The 19,143-nt window shown below is 47.5% G+C and overlaps 1 protein-coding gene across 1 annotated transcript in view; it reads right to left on the bottom strand.

Annotated features, from left to right (window-relative positions):
- Nucleotides 1–9,906: 9,906 nt before the first annotated feature.
- Rubcn (rubicon autophagy regulator) overlaps nucleotides 9,907–19,143 on the bottom strand; it is a 55,412-nt gene continuing 46,175 nt past the window's right edge. Inside the window, exons 12-20 of the mRNA XM_031364605.1 lie at nucleotides 18,267–18,324; nucleotides 17,668–17,800; nucleotides 16,421–16,566; nucleotides 15,762–15,826; nucleotides 15,157–15,395; nucleotides 14,564–14,625; nucleotides 14,070–14,223; nucleotides 12,746–12,839; nucleotides 9,907–12,535 (exon numbers count right to left, since the gene is read on the bottom strand). Of these exons, the coding sequence (XP_031220465.1) occupies nucleotides 12,357–12,535; nucleotides 12,746–12,839; nucleotides 14,070–14,223; nucleotides 14,564–14,625; nucleotides 15,157–15,395; nucleotides 15,762–15,826; nucleotides 16,421–16,566; nucleotides 17,668–17,800; nucleotides 18,267–18,324 (1,130 nt within the window). The 3' untranslated portion in view covers nucleotides 9,907–12,356. The remainder of the gene's footprint in view (nucleotides 12,536–12,745; nucleotides 12,840–14,069; nucleotides 14,224–14,563; nucleotides 14,626–15,156; nucleotides 15,396–15,761; nucleotides 15,827–16,420; nucleotides 16,567–17,667; nucleotides 17,801–18,266; nucleotides 18,325–19,143) is intronic.

Here is a 19,143-nt window from a genome sequence, read left to right on the forward strand (position 1 = left end):
ACACGGACCCCCACATGGTGGAAGCAGAGAACCGACTCCAGCAAGTTGTCCTCTGAGATTCACATACGCACAGAACCGTGGCACAGCCCCCCCACCCCCAGTGAAAAAGATAATTTAAAAATGTAAAACCAATCGCTTCTCGGCCTTTTGGCTAAGATCAAGTGTAAAAATGTAAAAGAAAGCTGGCAGTTGGAAATGAGAGGTTTTCGGTTTTTGTTTTGTTTTGTTTTTTAACGACCAGCTGACCCTTTGCAACAAGGGACACGTTTCCATTGCCTCGGAAAGTGCAGGTTCTGGAGTGTGGGCTTTTTATAGCTGAAGAAAACGCAAAGGATCTGTGTCGCTTAAAAGTGACTTACATGGTCAGAGTTTGGGGCAAGCACTGTGGCCTCCCATAACTGTGACCTCCTGGTAATGTGAGTAGAGGGAGTGCCTGGAGGCCCTGTGCATTCCTGGATAACTTTAGGGTGAGCTTGGTCTATAAAAAGGAGGCTTCGCTGAGCAGCTAAGCCTCAAGAGACAAAGCAGGCGGGAGGGGGCTGGGGAGAAAGGATAAGGTTGAGTCGTGGGGGAGGGGAAGGAGAGTTTGCCCTTTCAGTCCACCGGCAGGTGAGGAATGTGACCCCAGGGCTCAACTCTACATGGCAGCCATCTCTCAGAAGTATAAGGAGGGAGCAACTGTTTGTGAGGGGCAAGCGCTCCAAAACTCACTGGCTCCATGTATTATAACCCTATCTTTTTCTTTCTTTTCTGTTTTCTTTTTCTTTTTCTTTCTCTCTCTCTTTCTTTTTTTTTTTTTCTTTTTTTTTCTTTTTTTTGAGATAGAGTCTCTCTCCTGGAACTTTGTCTATGTAGACCAGACACCAGGCTGACTACATTAGACTACTATCATGGAAAAGGCCATCACATTATCTTTCCTTGAACAGATGCCTGTTATGATTACGAATTTTCCTTTCCTGCATGTAATGCTTCTATACTAACCACCGTCCATGGACTTACAGGATGCCTTGTCCACTCTCATGGTATTCCACACAGCATTGCTTGACCAAAGAGCTCCCTTCACAGCCAAAGAGGAGCAACAGTGGACCCCATGCTCATGGAACTCACTGGTCTTGCCACGAACCCCACCATCTTAAAGCAGCCAGCCTGATAAAACAACGGAATGGTCTTTTAAAGACAGTTACCGAGCCAACTGGGCAGCAGTAGCCTGCGGGGATGGGGCAGGGTTCTCCAGAAGGCAGTCTGTGATTTGAATCAGCATTGGAGTAAGTGGTACTTTTTCTCCCATAGCTAGGGTTCACAGGCCCAGAACTCAAGAGGCGAAGACAGGAATGGTTTCAGTCACTATCAACCTAGTGACCCACTCGCCAAATTCTGCTTCCTGTTTTCACAACCTTATGATCTATTGACCTAGAAGCTTAGATTCCAGAAGAAGGTGTGCTTCTTCTAGGAGGCAAAGCAAACATTCCATTGAGTTGGAAGGTTAAGGCTTCCTCCAAGGGCTGGAGAGATGGCTCAGCGATTAAGAGTGCTATTGGCCCTTCTAAAGTTCTTGAGTTCAATTCCCAGTTACTACATGGTGGCTCACAACCATCTATAATGGGATCTGATGCTCTTTTCTGACATGTAACTAGAATACTAATATATATGAATAAATAAATAATACTTTAAAAAATACTTTGGGGACTGGAGAGATGGCTCAGCGGTTAAGAGCACTGACTGTTCTTCCAGAGGTCCTGAGTTCAATTCTCAGCAACCACATGGTGGCTCACAACCATCCATAATGAGATCTGATGCCCTCTTCTAGGGTGTCTGTAGACAGCTACAGTGTACTTACATATAATAAATAAATAAATCTTTTTAAAAAATACTTCTTTTCCACTTTGAGCTTCTGGTGCTTTTGAGTTAACAAAAGAGTTACAGCTTAGGAGGAGTAAGTGATCCAGACCCAAGGGGAAACTGGGCTGCTTTTCCACAATGAAGTTAAGGAAAAATACCTCTGGAATGCAGGAAATTCTTTAGACATCCCATGGCATCACCATGTCTTGTTATTAAGACCAATGAGAAACTACAACAATCTAATCCAGTCAGGAGATAAATGGCCCAGGCCCTTTCCGAATGAAAGTATGGGCCACCCCTCCAGGTGAAGAACCAAGACCCTCTGTCTGCTGAGGGTGGAGGAAAGACAGATGGACAGTAGGGAAAGGTAGTTATAAATACCAACTAAGGCTGTATTAGTCAGTTGTATTAGTCAAGGTTCTCTGCAGTCATAGTACTTATAGTATGTCTATATATTAAGGGAAATTATTAGAATGACTTACAGTCTGCAGTCCAACTAACCCAACAGTGGGCAGCTGTGAATAGAAAGTCCAAGAATCTAGTTGCTCAGTCCCATGGGCTAGGTGTTTCATTGGTCTTCTGTATAAGCTGGAATCCTGAAAAAAACGGTTCTAACAGATGTGCTGGCAAGTAAGTGCAAGCAGGCAAAGAGGAAGGAAGCCTTCTTTTGTCCATTGTATGGTCCAAATTAAAGGTGTGTACCACCACGCCTAGACCTAAGCTATTCTTTACTTGGAACTTGCTCTGTCCCAGGCTCACCTTGAACACAGAGGTGCTTGCCTCTGTCACCTGGGATTAAAGGTATGGACCACCTTTCCTGGGCCTAAGCTTTTCATGCCCATTATGCCTCAAGATCTGGATCACAAGCCTGTATTTTTGAGCCTCAAGATCTGGATCATAGGTGTGCCCTCCTTTCTGGATTGTAGTTCATTCCAGATATAATCAGGTTGACAACTGGGAACAGCCATCATACCAGTTCCAAAAATGAGGGTTGTAATTGACATTAGCATTTCTGTCTTATTTGATTAAGAATATGTTTGCATACAGATACACACATACACATACAGATACACACACACACACACACACACACACACAAAGCAGATACTTGCATTTTCTTTCCTGTATTTATCATGGACTAACAACAATTAAGACAATATCAGGAGTCAAGTATTGTAAACCTACATTATATTTAAGCATTCTGGGACTCAGCATTTCTTTAAAAATGATTTATTATATATGAGTACACCATTGCTTGTGAAAAGCCGCTTGAGCCACACCCCAAGACGGCGCTGGTTTCCACCATCCCAAGAGCGAGCGGTCTCATAAACAAAGCCCTTATTTGGCTAAGCTTGCTGCCCTTGGTTGCTTCCGCATTTGGTGACCTATCTGCTTTTGCCACGTGGCCCATTGGGATTGGCTAAGCTTGGGAGTGCTTAACGGCCGAGGGCATTGCCCTTGGTGCTGAAGATTGTTCAAGGTTCCTGAATAAACTGCTAAAAGAAGAGCTTGTGGGTCACTGGTCGAGGCGGACGCGATAATTGCTCTCTTTGGACACACCAGAAGAGGGCCTCAGACCCCATTGCAGATGGCTGTGAGCCACCATGTGGTTGCTGGGAATTGAACTCAGGACCTCTGGAAGAGCAGTCAGTGCTCTTAACCACTAAGCCATCTCTCCAGCCCAGATTTAGCATTTCTTTCTATTTTTTAAAAAGATTTATTTTATTTATTTTATGTGTATGAGTACACTGTAGCTGTACAGATGGCCATGAGCCATCATGTGAGTGGCTGCTGGGAATTAAACTCAAGACCTTTAGTAGAGCAGTTGATGCTCTTACCTGCTGAGCCATCTCACCAGCCCTAGAGATTTAGCATTTCTTAAAGGACTTTAGCACCTATTCTGAAGGGGAAAACATACAAATTGTGATTGTACGGTGGGATAGTTATATCACATGGGGGAGGGGATTGTGACTTGTTGCTGTTTTTATTTTGAAATTAAGTATAACATAAGGAGATGTTATTGGGTATCAAGTTGGCAAGGGATGGACTCATGTGGTTGTCAACTTGACTAGAACTGGAAGAAACTTAGAGATAAGCTGCCAGGCACACTTGCAAGGGCTTTTCCTGATCAGGGTATTTGAAGTGTGAATACCGATGTTAGGAGGGCATCTTCTAAGAGTAGCCCAGAAAAGTAGGAGCCAAGGAAAAAGCTTCAAGTTTGCATCTCACTGGTGAGTTCAGCCACCCTATTGCCATGTCACAGCTTCTGCTGTTGCTGCACTTCTTCACTCACTATCAGAACACAGACCTCCATTAGGGACTGAAGACCCATGCTCTCCAGGAAACCTCCAGGCCTTTAGTACCTGGGTGGAACTCCTGGGGTAGCCAGCCTTGTGTACATCAGCCCAAATCATGTAAGACAGCCCACTGAAACCCCTCTTATATCTACTCATCCTCCCAGTTCTGTTCTTGTAGAGAATCCTAACACACCTACAAAGTTTTATGAATCAGCTCTTGCACTGGACTTCCTGTGTCACGGTCACACTCGTTGCTGGTTTCTCTGGCCTCTTAGAACTCGGTCTTCTCATTTATCTTGGCATAACACAGTGGTTACAGGTGGAGTTTTGAAGCCAGGCCACCCATTTGTGGATCTGGGCTCCACTATGACTAGCTGGAATGTGTTAATTAAGTTACTTAAACTCTCTTTGCCTTAGTTACATGTTTAGAGTGGAAATGATAATGCAAACTACCTCAATGAATGTTTGGGAGGGTTAACGAGTCATCCATATATAAATAATTTAGAGTAGTGCCCAGGACACAGAAAGCACTCCATGTCTAATACTTTTACTTATGTGCTCCTATCTTAATAACTAAATATTAGATCCCTAAAAGGCTGGAATTGCAGCCAACCACTCAGTTACAAGCCATGAAAAGGATCACACATCCATGGCTTAGATTCCTTTAAGTCAAACAAGTAAAGTCCATATTTTCATAATTTGTGGCTGATCTCAGATACTGCCTTTGCTTTTGCCCTCTCCCAGTGAGTGCCAGGGTGTGGGGCAGTGAGCTGTGCCCAGACAGCACAGGCCTTGAACCCTGGTGACCTACATCCTGCCCAGGGCTCCAGCCACTGGGTCAGGCTAATGGGGGAAGTTTGACTGTGTGTATCCCACAGCTGCTGCCCTGGGGGCGGGCAACGGGTTGTGAGAAGTGGCAGGACCCTGAGGGAGGGGGAGGCACAATCTCCAGTCCCTGCAGAACCTGCCAGAGTTGGCTGGGATCCCCAGGCCGAGGATGACAGGTTCTAGCACTTGGGCACCACAGACACCGCTGGATACCATGGAAGAGCTGAAAACAGAGTGTGGGCCCGCTGGCAGACTCTGGCCTGGCGAAGTGAAAAGGGCAGGGAGGAGAGTCCTTAGTTTGGTTGGGCAGCTTGCTCTGTGGCTGATTTGGCGCAGTGACTGGAACACAGGGAGTCCTCCTGGTGGGAGTCTACCTTTTTGGAGGAAGACCTGCTCCATTGCTCCGATGAGAAGAGGCAGTCCATAGTTTTAAGGCATTTATTGTAGAAAGACAGAGAGAGGGAGAAGAGTAGAGGAGTAGAGGCTGGCCATGGGGTGTGGGGGGGGGAGAGGGAGGGAAAGCAGGAGGGTGAGAGGCAAGAGTAAGAGAGTAAGAGCAATAGGGTAAGAGAGGGAGGAGGGGGCAAAGAGCCCCCTTTATAGTGGGCTGGGTCTACCTGGCTGTTGCCAGGTAACAGTAGGGGTGGAGTCCAGACAGAATACCAGGAGCTTGGGGCATTGCCTAAGTGACTGATGGCAACACACCTCTCTGCAGGGTAGTGGGCAGGCAGGGGGTGGGGTGTGGTGGGGTGGGGGTGGGGTGGGAGGCTGTAGCTGCAACAGGAGACAGGAGACAGGGCCCCAGGAGGCATGGCCAAACACCTGCCACTCCTTAGGGTCACCAGGGTTCAAGGCCTGTGCTCAACCAGGGACCAGGCTGTCTGTGCACAGCTCCCTGCTCTCTCACCTCTCCCAGTGAGTGCCAGGGCTCTCCCGAACTGAGGTAATCAGGGTTTGTTTTTTGTTTTTTGTTTTTGTTTTTTTCCCTCGAGACAGGGTTTCTCTGTGTAGCCCTGGCTGTCCTGGAAATAACTCTGTAGACCAGGCTGGCCTCAAACTCAGAAATCCACCTGCCTCTGCCTCCCAAGTGCTGGGCTTAAAGGCATACTCCACCACTGCCCAGCTGGTCAGCAGGCTTTTAAGGTCAAACAAGGATTGAAGTGTGATCACTGTCAGGGTAATAGATTCTTACAGGGTTGATGGTAGGGGAGGCAGCTTTACTCCAGGTTGGGAAGAGGGAGGCAGCCAACTCTTGCTGCCCTCATGTTTGAGGCATCTGGGGTTGAATTTCTTCAACCCTTCCTCCATAACCTTGGGCCACAGGCTCCGGGCTAGGAGGCCATAAAGACCACCCACCTTATCTGCCATTACTAGATACAGTAGACCAAGACACTGTGCAGGCCACAGAGATGTACGAATAGCGTGGTCAGTGCCACAGTGGGTGACTGCTTAGTTTAGTTTCCTTTCTCTGGGGTGTCCCTGTTACTCAGGGGTGAGTCTTCAGCTGTGGCCTGCCTTGCTGGCAGCAGGCTCAAGGGAAAGTCGGGGGCTTCCTTAATCCCTGCCCTTCCTGGGGAGTCCCTGATTTCCCTGAGATTCCCTACTTGACCCTGTCTTTTCTTTTCTTTCTTTCTTTTTTTAAAATTTATTTTATTTATATGAGTACACTGTAGCTGTACAGATGACCGTGAGCCATCATGTGTGTGGCTGCTGTTGATCTCAGGCCTCTGCCGGACCCCACTCGCTCAGCTCTGGTGTAATTTACTGCAGCTGTCTTCAGACGCCCCAGAAGAGAGCGATCTCATTACGGGTGGTTGTGAGACACCATGTGGTTGCTGGGATCTGAACTCAGGACCTTCGGAAGAGCAGTCAGTGCTCTTACCCACTGAGCCATCTCGCCAGCTCCCCACTCCCCTGTCTTTTTAATACACTGTTCCCAACCTTCTGTTCTGAGCAGGACAGGCTTTCTCTTCTTACATGTCCATAGGCGGTGACAGTGACAATCTATTAGGCCAGTTCAGCATCACCTCTCTTCGGAGCTTTACTAGAACCTCCCAGCAGAGCGGCTCTTTCTCTGCAGAGGATGCTGACATTCTGACGGGCCACTCACTTTGAATCATCAAACTCTTCAGCTGCTTTCCCACTGGTGAACTCCAAGAGTCTTGGTGACTGTAAACACTCTTTCTGGTTTATCATTGTCTGTGCTGTGCCCTCTCAAGATGGAAAGAGCTGTCTGATCGGCTTCCTGCAGTTCTTTATAAGCTGTATCATGGGGCTTGACTCTAACGGCACTTTTGCCTCCCAAAGGTCTTATCTAAAGACCGCATCGGGATAAAGCCTTCAATATAAAATTTAGGATAACACAAACATTTTGTCTATAATTCTCAATATAAAACCAAAAAATTGTTGGGCAGTGGTGGCACATGCCTTTAATCCTAGCACTTGGGAGGTGGATTTCTGAGTTTGAGGCCAGCCTAGTCTACAGAGTGAGTTCCAGGACAGCCAAGGACACACAGAGAAACCCTGTCTCAGAAAAAACAAACAAACAAACAAAAAACCCAAACAAACCTAAAATTGCTGGAAATAGAGGCATACTACAGTAATCCCAGCACTTGGGAGATGCAGAGGCAGATGGACCAGTTCAGTCGTTCTCAGCTATATAGCAAGTTTGATATTAATTAGCCTGGGTGGTGTGTGACCTTCTCTTTTAAAAAGGGGTAGTGGGTATGGGAAAATTACACAGCTGGTAATAGCAATAGCTACAAAAGACTGATGACCAAAGTTCAGTCCTTGGGTCTGAAACTACCTCTCAGACTCGTTTGACCACCAGAACCTATGTAAAAAGTTGGATGTGGTGGTGTGCATCATCAGTGACCCAGCACTCCAACACCAAAATGATAGGAAAATTACCCAGAAGCCTGAGGGCCATCTAGTCTGGGGTATGCAGCATAACAGAAATATCAAAGACCCCCCCACTCAAAAAGGGGAGGATGACTCATTCCCCAACATTTTCATGTGACCATACAGGTACCAGGGCATATCTCAGCCTGTGCTTGTATTCATATGTCTGCATTCACAAACACTGTTTTTATTTAAAAATTGTAATTGGTGGTGACGGTGCACATTTGTAATCCCAGCACTCTGGGGGCTATGGCAGAAGAATTTTGAGGCCAGTGTGGGTTACAAAACATAAACAAATCCGAACTGGTAAGCCCTTTCTGGTTCTGGTATTGTCTGGTCCTCATACAGGCCAGCTGCTGCTTAGAGATCTTGGCCTGAGCCCCGTTCTAGAGGAAGGGCTTGCAGAACCACTCTTAGGAGCTTCACCCTACTCTGGTCCCAATTATGTATCCTGGATTTTTGTTTGTTTGGTTTTTTTTCGAAACAGGTTTCTCTGTGTAGCCCTGGCTGTTCTGGAACTCACTCTGTAGACCAGGTTGGCCTTGAACTCAGAAATCCACCTGCCTCTACCTCCCAAGTGCTGGGATTAAAGGCATGTGCCACCACCACCCAGCCCATATTTGTTTGAAATAGCTGTCTTAGTCAGATTTCTATTGCTGCACAAACATCATGACCAAGAAGCAAGTTGGGGAGGAAAGGGTTTAATCAGCTTACATTTTCTTGTTGCTGGTCATCACCAAAGGAAGTCAGGACTGGAACTAAGCAGGTCAGGAAGCAGGAGCTGTTATGGAGGCCATAGAGGGATGTTCCTTACTGGCTTGCTTCTCCTGGCTTGCTCAGCCTACTCTCTCATAGAACCCAAGACTTCTAGCCCAGGGATGGTACCACCCACAAGGGGCCTACCCCCTTGATCACTAATTGAGAAAATGCCCCATAGCTGGATCTCATGGAGGCATTTCCCCAACTGAAGCTCCCTTCTCTGTGATAATAACTCCAGCCTGTGTGAAATTGACACACAAAACCAGCCAGTACAATACCATTTGCTCTTTTCTCTGTAGCCATCTGTGGAGATTACAACTAGCTGTCCCTTACCTATAGGCAACTGGTTCTAGGGTTCCTAAGACCCATCAATGCTCAAATCTTTCATATAAAATTGCCTAATATTTTCAGGGAATCTACTATCACATTTTATTCCTATCATATCATATTTATCTCTATCATATTTCATCGTATATTTTAAATGTCTATATAACTCATAATATCTAATAGAATGTAAATAGCTACTCTAGAGTGTTCTTAAATTTGTGTTAGCTTTTACTGTATTTTTTCTAAATATGTTGGCTTTTTGAGCTTCCCAAGTGCTGGCATTATAGGTATATGTCACCATGCCCAGCTCTTTAACCAAGACCTGCAGGCACAGATGGCTGACTACCCATTCACTTTGGTGATTTTGTGTAACACCTGTGGACCAGAGTTTCATTTCCTTATGGGAGGGCCTGTCTCCACTTTGCTCTCTGCTATAGCCCCACAGACTACCACAGACACTGAAAGTGAACAAACAGGAAGAAATTGGCATGACCCCAGACAATTGAGAGAGGAGCCTGCATTTGTGTGGGAGCAGGAGGAATGGACAGAGATACAGTCAAGAAAAGAACAACCAACAAACTTGATGACAGCTGTGTGACCTGACCCAGAGGAAGTCAGACAACAGCTTTCAGAGATGAGTCACTAATGGTTAGGTTTGCAGAGATACGTGTTGGTTTTAGACGGTGGTGGGAGAAGATAGAGAGACATCTAAAGAGTCACATGTATAGTGTGTGGTGGTGTGTAGCCTATCATCACAGCAGAGGCAGGAGGATTCCCAAGTTTGAGGCCGGTCTGGGATACATGGTGAGACCCTGTGTTTAAAACCCAACAACAATAACTGTAATAGGACAACTAACAAAAGAGTCATGTGGAAGAGAGTCCACAAACGTCACACAGTAACTCTCAGGTGCAGTAGCCTCTCATACATACACAGTATCATTCCAGAGTCGTCAAGGCAAGGAGATAAAAGGCAACATTTATTTTAGTTTATTAAAGATGACCATGAACTGTCAGGATGTGTGTAAATTACAGCAGGTGAAAATCCAGTTCTAAACCCAGGTTGTACACAAACAGAGCATTTTTATTTAGATTCTTGCTCCTTTTCTGTTAGTTCAGCAAAAGCTCTCCAGCCGTCAGCGGAGGAAGAGGAGGGCCTGTCAAGTACAGAACACTTGGAGCTGTCCCCTCTGTACAGAGCGATGCTCCCCCTCCTCCTCCCATCAGTGCCCTGGAAGCTGCTCCCTCAAAGCAGGGATCCTCAGATACTATTAAGTGACAAAGTGCTTTCACCACTCCCTGCTCCTTCTTTTCACTCCCAAATAAACAAACATGGGTACTAGGTCAGTAATGACAGCGGACTCAGGAGCTCTAAAAGGTCTAGAGGGATGGGGAGGGGGAGGGGAGAACAGGAAAGTCAGTGAGAGTGCTTGAGCCTGTGCTGACTGAGAACATGGGTGGAAGTCTCCAGTGTGGGGACTTCCATGAGCAGCTGGACGGGAAGTCAGCCAGGAACTGGAGTCCGAGTCTGACTCTAAGGTCTGACTCAGTGATAACTGACTTGGAAGGGATTTCTAACCAGCTCTTCAGAACTGGCTTTGGCCTCGGCTCTCTGCCTCCTCCATCTAATGAGAGCAGTCCTGGTCATTCAGCTATGTAGTTGTCAGATCCCAAGTGTGAGGCAAAGGAGCCACACCTTGGAATTGGCCTGACATGTTCCCTCCAGCTCTGCTACAGCTGTTGGCTGTTAGGTCATGTCCCCTCTGCCTCTCCAGGAGATCCCTTGTTCCCTCTAAGCTCAGCTACCTGCCAGCTTCCACCAACAACATGCAACTCTGTCTGATGTCTTGGGGCACTGCCTGGACCAATGATATATATTTTTTTGTTTTTGGTTTTTCGAGACAGGGTTTCTCTGTCTCTCTGTATAGCCCTGGCTGTCCTGGAACTCACTCTGTGGACCAGGCTAGCCTTAGAATCCACCTGTCTCTGCCTCTCAAGCGCTGAGATTAAAGGCTTGTGCTACCACCGCCCAGCTGGACCAATGATTTTACTAGCAGCCCAGTCCAGGAAGACACCGGCCAGCTCCAGAACAAGAGCTCTGTGGATTTTAGTTCACAGAACTGCCCGGCTCTGAGAGGCAACCCTGACCAGTGTTTACCAAGGTTAGATGCTGCAGCAACTCAAATGCCACCACAATCATGTGCAGCCTAGTCCAGGACACCTCCCACAAAAAAATGCACATTAGGTGACAGGGGAAGGGACTATTAAAATTAGTAGCATGAAATGGATGGTTCGATATACATTACGAAGGCTAAAGAGTTAGTTAACTGCATAAAGGCTCCTGTTACTCTGGGCAAACAGATACATTCACAAACTGCCAAGTGCTCCAGTGCTTCTAGTGGGCCAGCTTCCCCCAACTCTGAGAAGAGAAACTAAGGCAAGACATCAGCCAGGAGGAAGGGCCGCAGCTGTGCTGGGGGAAGGGACAGAGAATGGAGTTGGGTCATACCTGTACTTAGAACCACAAGGGTCACATAGTCGTACAGAGTAGTAAGTACCCCACTATTAAGATGGTGGGTGGGGTTTCTATCCTCCCCTTAGGCTGCATCAGGGACTTGCCTGAGCATGAAGCACACCTGCACTCAAGCTAGTTAACTGAGAGACTGATCACCCCAGAGGAGACTGTCCGCTCTTCTATCTGAAAAAACCGCTCCTTAAGCACCAGTTGCAGCTGCACTTATGCTTGTGGCCTGGCCCTTTGCTCCAAGCCCACCAGAGTACACAAACAAGCTTGTGCCCAACTATGCCAGGAATATCTGAAACAGGGAGCCATGGTTGCCCCTTGAGACCCCGAGGATTCTAGAACAAAGATGGTTCTGTTCCTACCTGCCCTGCCCCCTGTATACCTAGGTGATCAGACAGAATGCCTGGAATGTACCCCCTTTCTCTCCCATGCCTCAAGGTATAGTCTTATTCTCTTTCAGGACTAGGAATGAGACAAGACCATTCACCTGTTTCAGCAGCAAAGGAGGAGGCGGTTGGCTGAGAAAGGCCTGGCTCAGACGGTGAGGAACTGAGTCAACAGCGGGAACAATCTTTAGCTGCAGCTGTCACCAGATCTGGTCCTAGTGGAAGAGGCCAAGCATGTCAGAACTGGGTCTCGATGTCCATTCCCTGACAAGAGGCACTCCACGTGTCAGTTCTGATGAAAATACCCAATGCCCATAGATATCTGTCACCATAGACTGGATCCATCAACCAATAAAGGTTGCCTACACCTGGACAGCAGACAAGTCATAAAAAATGACAATATATATATTTCTAAAAGGCCCCACCTTCCTTGAAGGCGTGGCTCAGTCTATATCTGACCCTAGCCAGACCCTTAGACAAAGGGCGTAGGTGCATTCCTCAGGTGGTCTCTAGGACGGTGGCCTCTAGAGCCAAGGCTTCTGTGGGCTCCTCCTCATAGTCAGACAGGTAGGACTCCAGGCTCTGCTTGGCCAGCAACTCCCGTCGGGCCTGCAGCCGCTCACACCGGGGGCAGCTTCCAGACTTGAAGCAGGTTTTATGGTAACACGCTTTACACTCTGTTCATTCAGGTTGAAAAAGAGAGAGAAGACACGTTATCCTGGGATGGAAGCAACTCACCACCACAGCCAATTCTCCACACAGCTCGTGCTCAGGGGCGGAGTGAGGAGTTACTCACTCACACCACGCTCCCGCTGACAGAGGACTGCTCCTGCTAACAGAGGACTCACAGGTACTACTCCTGCTTTGTGTCTAGCAATGGTCCTCACCTTCACAGGTCCGGCACTTATGTAGCTCGAAAGGAAAGATGATGTCATCCTCGTTCTGGCAGAATTCACAGATGAAGCCCTTGGCCTGACACAGCTGTGGAGACAGGATGGAAGAAAAGTGAGGGACCGACTCCAGAGGGTGGACTGCAGCGAGGGGGAAGCAAGCCATAAAGAAACTTTTGAGCAGGTGAAGGGTCTACTGTCTGTGGCATACAGCCTCGGGCTGGACTTGTGAGTATGAGAGCCACAGCAGGCCTGGACACCACGCACAAAGCTTAAGATCCGGACAAGAGACACAGGCTTGAGAAGCCTGGGCCACCAGAGCAGCACTTAGTGATGAGGAACGGGTGAGGAGAGGGCAAGGAGAAGACGGTCCTCAAATCTGTACTCCACTATCGACTTTTACTTTGCAACATGTACCACTACTAATTAAATTAAGATAAAAGGTAAAGTAAGGGTGTTTTCCAGAAACAACACCCTCTAGTCAGGCTATACTGCAGTGTGTCCACTCCATCCTCACCCCACATCCCTCATCCCACCACAGGCCACAAACTGGGCAGCTGAGATGGGCAGATCTAAAAGTATCATTTCCAGGTTTCTAGCATGTTGATCCTATCATGAACAATAGTAAGTTACACTTGTAAATAGAATTTACAGACATGCTGTCAAATAAGCTATTTCATCGGTCCTCAAAAGCTCAAGAGAGAAGGACAGTTCATCTAAGGGTCACCTTCATTCCAGAAAGAAGAAAATGGGCTCACATAGAGAGCAAACTGCTAAAATAGCAGCCTCTAGATTGTGGTTAAGGTCCTCCTGGGTGTGGCCTTCCTCAATGAAGGCTGCTCAGTCTAGCCCAGGTCAACACAAGCATCATCTCCTGTCCTAGTTGGTTTTGTATTTTTGTTTTCTCAAGATAGGGTCTTTATGAGTTCACTGTAGCTGTCTTCAGTCGTACCAGAAGAGGGTATCAGATCCCATTACAGATGGTTGTGAGCCACCATGTGGTTGCTGGGAACTGAACTCAGGACCTCTGCAAGAGCAGTCAGTGCTCTTAACTGCTGCCAGCCCCCAAGATAGGGTCTTGATGAATAGCCCAGGTTGACTCTAGACTCAAGTTCTCCTGCCCCAGCTCAGCATGCTCCCTTCTCTAACTCTAGGTTCTTCAGATAAGAGGAACCTATTGCTCACTGACTTAGAGAACAGCAAGCCCTTCAGGTTTCTCTCAGGTCAACTGGCAGTATCAGGTTTCTGGAGCTAAACAGTAAGAATCCTGCCCCAGCTCCAAGCAAGACCTCAGTTGCAGGGCAGAGCAAGACCACCTCACCATGCATCTCTCTACGTGGGCGGCTCCAGCTCTGGTGAGCTCCGCCAGCCGGGGCCCCAGTTCTCCCTTCTTGGTTGCAGTCAGGTCATTCAGCGAGTACAGATGGAGGTCCTCTGTCAAGTGGCCTGGAACCACGTCAAAGGAGTCCAGGAGCCTGAGCAGTGGGAGGGAGAGGAAATAAACATTTCACATGGTGCATGACAGTACCAAACTTAGAAGGAGAGAAGCTAATGAGGGGGTGGGCAACCCCAGCTCCCCCACACCAAGTATTTTATCTATAAACCCTGTAGAGTGAGCTTGGAAAATAGTGTCTTGTCTTGGACAGATAGTCCTTTTCAAAAAAGACACAATTTAATTAGTGTCATGGCTTCCCACTGACTAATTTCAGACATTTCTGTAAATTCTTCCTTGTGTAAAACAGCCAACTATTGGGACATACTCCTTTAAAAGGCAACGGGGCAGCTGGAGGACCCTGGCCTCCACAGGAGACTTACTCTTTGGCCAGTCGGCATGTCTTAAACATGTTCTTCATGTGGTACAGCTGAACCCGCAGTAGCTGAAGACAAGACATTGGGTGGAGAGAGGAGAGAAGGAGCTGTCAGAAGGGCAGCTTCAAACTTTGCACACAGCACCAGAGGAGCGCTGCCCCGCACCTGTCAGTCACACCTTCAACACCTCACTTCAGTGTGCTCTGTGGCCATGGAAGGCCCCTCTGCTAAGTCAGTATGCTCATCAAACACAAAGGCAGCCGCTGAGAACTCTGGGATTCAAAGTCCCAACCCTGTTCTCTGTGAGGGCAGAAATGGTTTCAAGTGCTATCAAGTCTCAGAGCTGCTTCAAGGTTTGAGACTCTGGCAGGACAAGTACCCAGGAACTGTGGGAGTGTAGCTCTGTGACAGTGGCCTTGCTAGTGCTATGGGGATCAATGCTGGGCTCGGTCCCCAGTACTGGAAAACAGACAAACAAGAAAGTTCACAGAATGTGAATGGTGATCGTGACAAGAAGTGTGGTGACCTAAGGCAACTGCACCGGCAGACAGGAGCTAGGACAGAAGCAGTCTAAGGCACAGCTTGTTCAGATGTCTCACCCGCACTTGGTTAAGCAGCTTGACCTTCCTGTAGAGGGCGCTATTGATGTCCTGAACATTGAAGAGAGGATCATTCCAGATCTTAAGGAGCAGGTCCTTGGAAAAGTTGCTGACACAGTACTTGCTGAAGTCCCATTTGCGCAGAATGCGGCTGGGGACGACTGTTTGGGCGTTTTCGTGGCAGCACTGGCAGAAGTACTTGCCCAGGTACTCACAGTACCGCAGCCGCTTGATATAATCTAGAAACCCAGAAAGCAAAGGCTAGTGTGACTTCACACTCAGAAGCTGGAGACCCTTCAAAAGGTGGCTTCTAACTAAAGCTGGAAAAAACTTGCATAGTGGGAGCTCTGGTTCCTGTACCCCCTCCCAGAGGCTACTGAGGAATCCAAGCTGTTGGAGCTAATGAGACCCAGTCTCTAAGAGCCTAGCTGCAATGAGCCAGTTTCTCCAGAATATGGTTCTGGTAGTGTTGCTCCCTGAGGTAATGCCCTTCCCTCCTGCTCCAGGACCTTCTTCCCTTCCCCCACCTGTCCTCTCACCCCCTCCATCACCTAGGACAGGCATGGGGAAGGACAAAGTTCTTAGGTCATTATGATGGGCCATACCAGGGTCGGTCCGGATGCCGCATCCTGCACAGCGGTAATTCTGCTTGGCCACAGCAATCTTCCTCCTACAGGAAGGTGAAGGAGAGGGGATTAGCAGATGGCAGCTACACAGGGCTCAGGGGGTAAAAGGTGAGAGCAGAGAGAGTCCTGTAAGGATGGGAGCGCCAAGAATTCACCGACTTTGTAGAGTTGGACAAGCTCCCTCTGTACTGGGAGCACTGGTGCAAGGTGACAGTTTATGCAGTTAGGGTTTACTGGGCGGCCATGGCAGTGAGTAAGAGGTGATCCTCACAGTGAACCACAGTTTCTGTACAGACGCAGGGATGAAGGAGAGTAAGGAGGACAGAACAAAGGGAGAGAGAAGATTTATTTTAAAATGAGAAGAAAACCCAGTGAGCTCACAAGTGCTGGGAAGAAGGCAACAGTCTGGGATGCTGACTGAAAGGGCAGTGGGGTCTAGTTAAGTATGGGACAGAACTCAAGGGCTAGAAGAATTTAAGAACAAAGGTAAAATGGAGGATCAGCTCTCTATGCTTTTAAATACACAGAAGTGTGTAGAAAGCACAGCCAGAGGCAGAAACATGAAGGTAAGAAGATAGTTCTTACAGTGCAAAGAGAATGAGTCCCTCTGACACAGGGCATAGCCCCTGGCTACTCACGTTGGGGCTGGGTGAACGTTAAAAATGATCTGAGGCCGGGGTGGAGCCCACTCCAGGTTGCCACGGACACGGATCCGAAGCTTGTAGATGTCCGCATGCTGCCCGTCATCTGGTGAGATGGGCAGGGAGTCGGGGATAGGCAGGAGCTGCAGGAGAAAAGTGAACGTGGGCTGGCCTGGACAGTCGATGGGAATACGTATGCTTAGCTCTTCTGGCCACACCAGAAGCAGAGACGATGAGACATATTTCAGAATTATCATAGGTTAAGGCTTTAATAAACCCTGATTTAAAAACAAACGAGTAGGTGTCAGGCTACTAGAAGCCAGGATCCTGAGTTCCAAGAAGCAGAGAGAGACAGCATTCTAAGATGCTGGTACCCATTGCTGGTACCTATTGCTGGTACTGCCCCTAAATTTCTTGAGGCCTTTACTATGCCAGCATGCCTTAGGCCTCAAAAGATTCAACTATAGGGCAAAAAGGAGTTTGAACAATTCACTCTCACTGTGTCTTTAAAGTTAGACACAAGGGCTGGAGAGATGGCTCAGGGGTTAAGAGCAATGACTACTCTTCCAGAGATCCCGAGTTCAAATCCCAGCAACCACATGGTGGCTCACAACCATCTGTAATGACATCTGATGTCCTCTTCTGGTGTGTCTGAAGACAGCTACAGTGTACTTATATATAATAAATAAATTCTTTTAAAAAAAAAAAGTTAGACACAAGCCGGGCAGTAGTGGCACATGCCTTTAATCCCAGCACTTGGGAGGCAGAGGCAGGTGGATTTCTGAGTTCAAGGCCAGCCTGGTCTACATACTGAGTTCCAGGATAGCCAGGGCTACACAGAGAAACCCTGCCTCAAAAAAAAAAAAAAAAAAAAAAAAAAAAAAAAAAAAAAAAAGAAAAAAAAAGAAAGAAAGAAAGAAAGAAAGAAAGAACTTAGAACTTTCTAAGAACTAAAGCTAAAGTTCTAGAGCTAAAGAACTTTCTTTAAAAAGAAAAATTAGACACAAAATATGAGCTTTTCCTCTGTGGAAGAGGATGGTGAAGGAGCAACAGCCAGGGAAACCGAGGCAGGCAAGCATTCACCCATTTATCACACACTCAGGCACTCAACATACTTGTAAACAATGCATGTTCATGAGTAAGGGAAGATACATAGGCTCACTCCAGACTGGAGTGTGTGAAAAAGGAGAACAAGGTCAGAGGGTTCACAGGCTCCTGGTCAGGAAGGAACGGGAAAGGCCTACCTTCTGTGGAGCATCATGCTCCGGGACTAGCCACTCTAGCTCCGAGGCAGCTGGAAGCTGCATCCCCTCAAATTGCTTCAGAAGCCCCATGGCCACTGCCTCAGCCGATGTGGAGTGTAGGAAGCAGTGCGAGCTGCAAGGGAGAGGAGGCCTGAGTGCACCAAGTCAGGAAGACGGGCTCTCCACCACAGCCCAAGACCATATACCTCAGCTTCTCAACTGTCACTGTCTTTACTCATTGCAGACACACATGCACTGCTCTCAAGTGACTATATACACAAGCACTGATCTCACCTCCCAGCAGTACGTGCTACTGCAGTTAAGAGTTCTGTATTTTCCTTTTTCTAAAGTTCAGCTTCTTTACTTAAGATGGACACTCTGCCTGTTTATAAAATAAAGTCAGTAAAACTGCTATTGTACCTCTCAAAGATGTGGTCTTTCTCCCCTTGAGTGGCCACCATGGACAGGGCCATCACTTGAACCTTGCCTCTTCTTGAAATGGGGTGGCTTTTGCTGCTACCTTTCTCTACCACAGGCCACGATCTGGGTTTGTTTTTCCACATACCACAAAGTTATTAAACAAATGAAAAGATACTCACAAATTCTGGGAGAAGGATGATTTGCCGTTTGAGACTACACTCCTCCGGATGTCAGCATCTACATGGAAACCAGAGATAAGGAAAGTAGGAAATGGGAAAGGAAGAGAAGCTAAGGGACCCATCACAGGGTACTACAGCTACGTGCTAGGGTGGTGGCTAGGTGCTGTATTCTGTGCAGGGTACGAAACAGGTGAAGCTCTACATGCTACGTAAGAATCCATTTCCATCCATGTCGCAACCAGGCTGAATTAGTGACACTGTACAGAGCACTGAGAAAGCCAACGTGGTTACAGATCGAGGGGGAAATACACACACAGGTTCTGTGTAAGACAGTGAGAGAAAGAGATCTGCAGGCACACGGGGGCACGCTCAGTGCAGGCACAAACAGTGACAACCAAGTCTCCCCTCCAGTCTCCGGTCTCAAGATCTCTTAAAGTGACATGCTCCCAAAGCCAATATGGTAGGAAGCTCACACCTGGAATTCCAGTGTTGGAGAGGCTGAGGCAGGAGGATCATGTGTTAAGAGCACCCAAGGAGAGCAGCCAGCTCTGTCTGGCTTTTTTAATGAAAGAATTATCACCCAACACAAAACTTAGATCCTAGAGGCTACTTATTAAATGCCTGTGGAGCTGGACAGTTGTGTCTAACTGCTCACCACCACTGTTGAACGTCAGGTGTTTTCCCTAGTTTAGAATAAAGTTTCATGGGTTGGTTTTACTGTCTGGTGGCTCAGGGAAGGAAAGACCTTCCCCATGGCTTGAGACTCCCTGGAGAGCCCTTGTAACAAGCTTCCTATAGAGACTGTCAACATGACCATTACTATAGAAATCTCATATATAACTATAGAAAAATTAGACTTTCCAAAACGTATTTCTAA

The sequence above is a fragment of the Mastomys coucha genome, unplaced genomic scaffold (assembly GCF_008632895.1).
Source record: "Mastomys coucha isolate ucsf_1 unplaced genomic scaffold, UCSF_Mcou_1 pScaffold12, whole genome shotgun sequence".
NCBI classification, from domain to species: domain Eukaryota; kingdom Metazoa; phylum Chordata; class Mammalia; order Rodentia; family Muridae; genus Mastomys; species Mastomys coucha.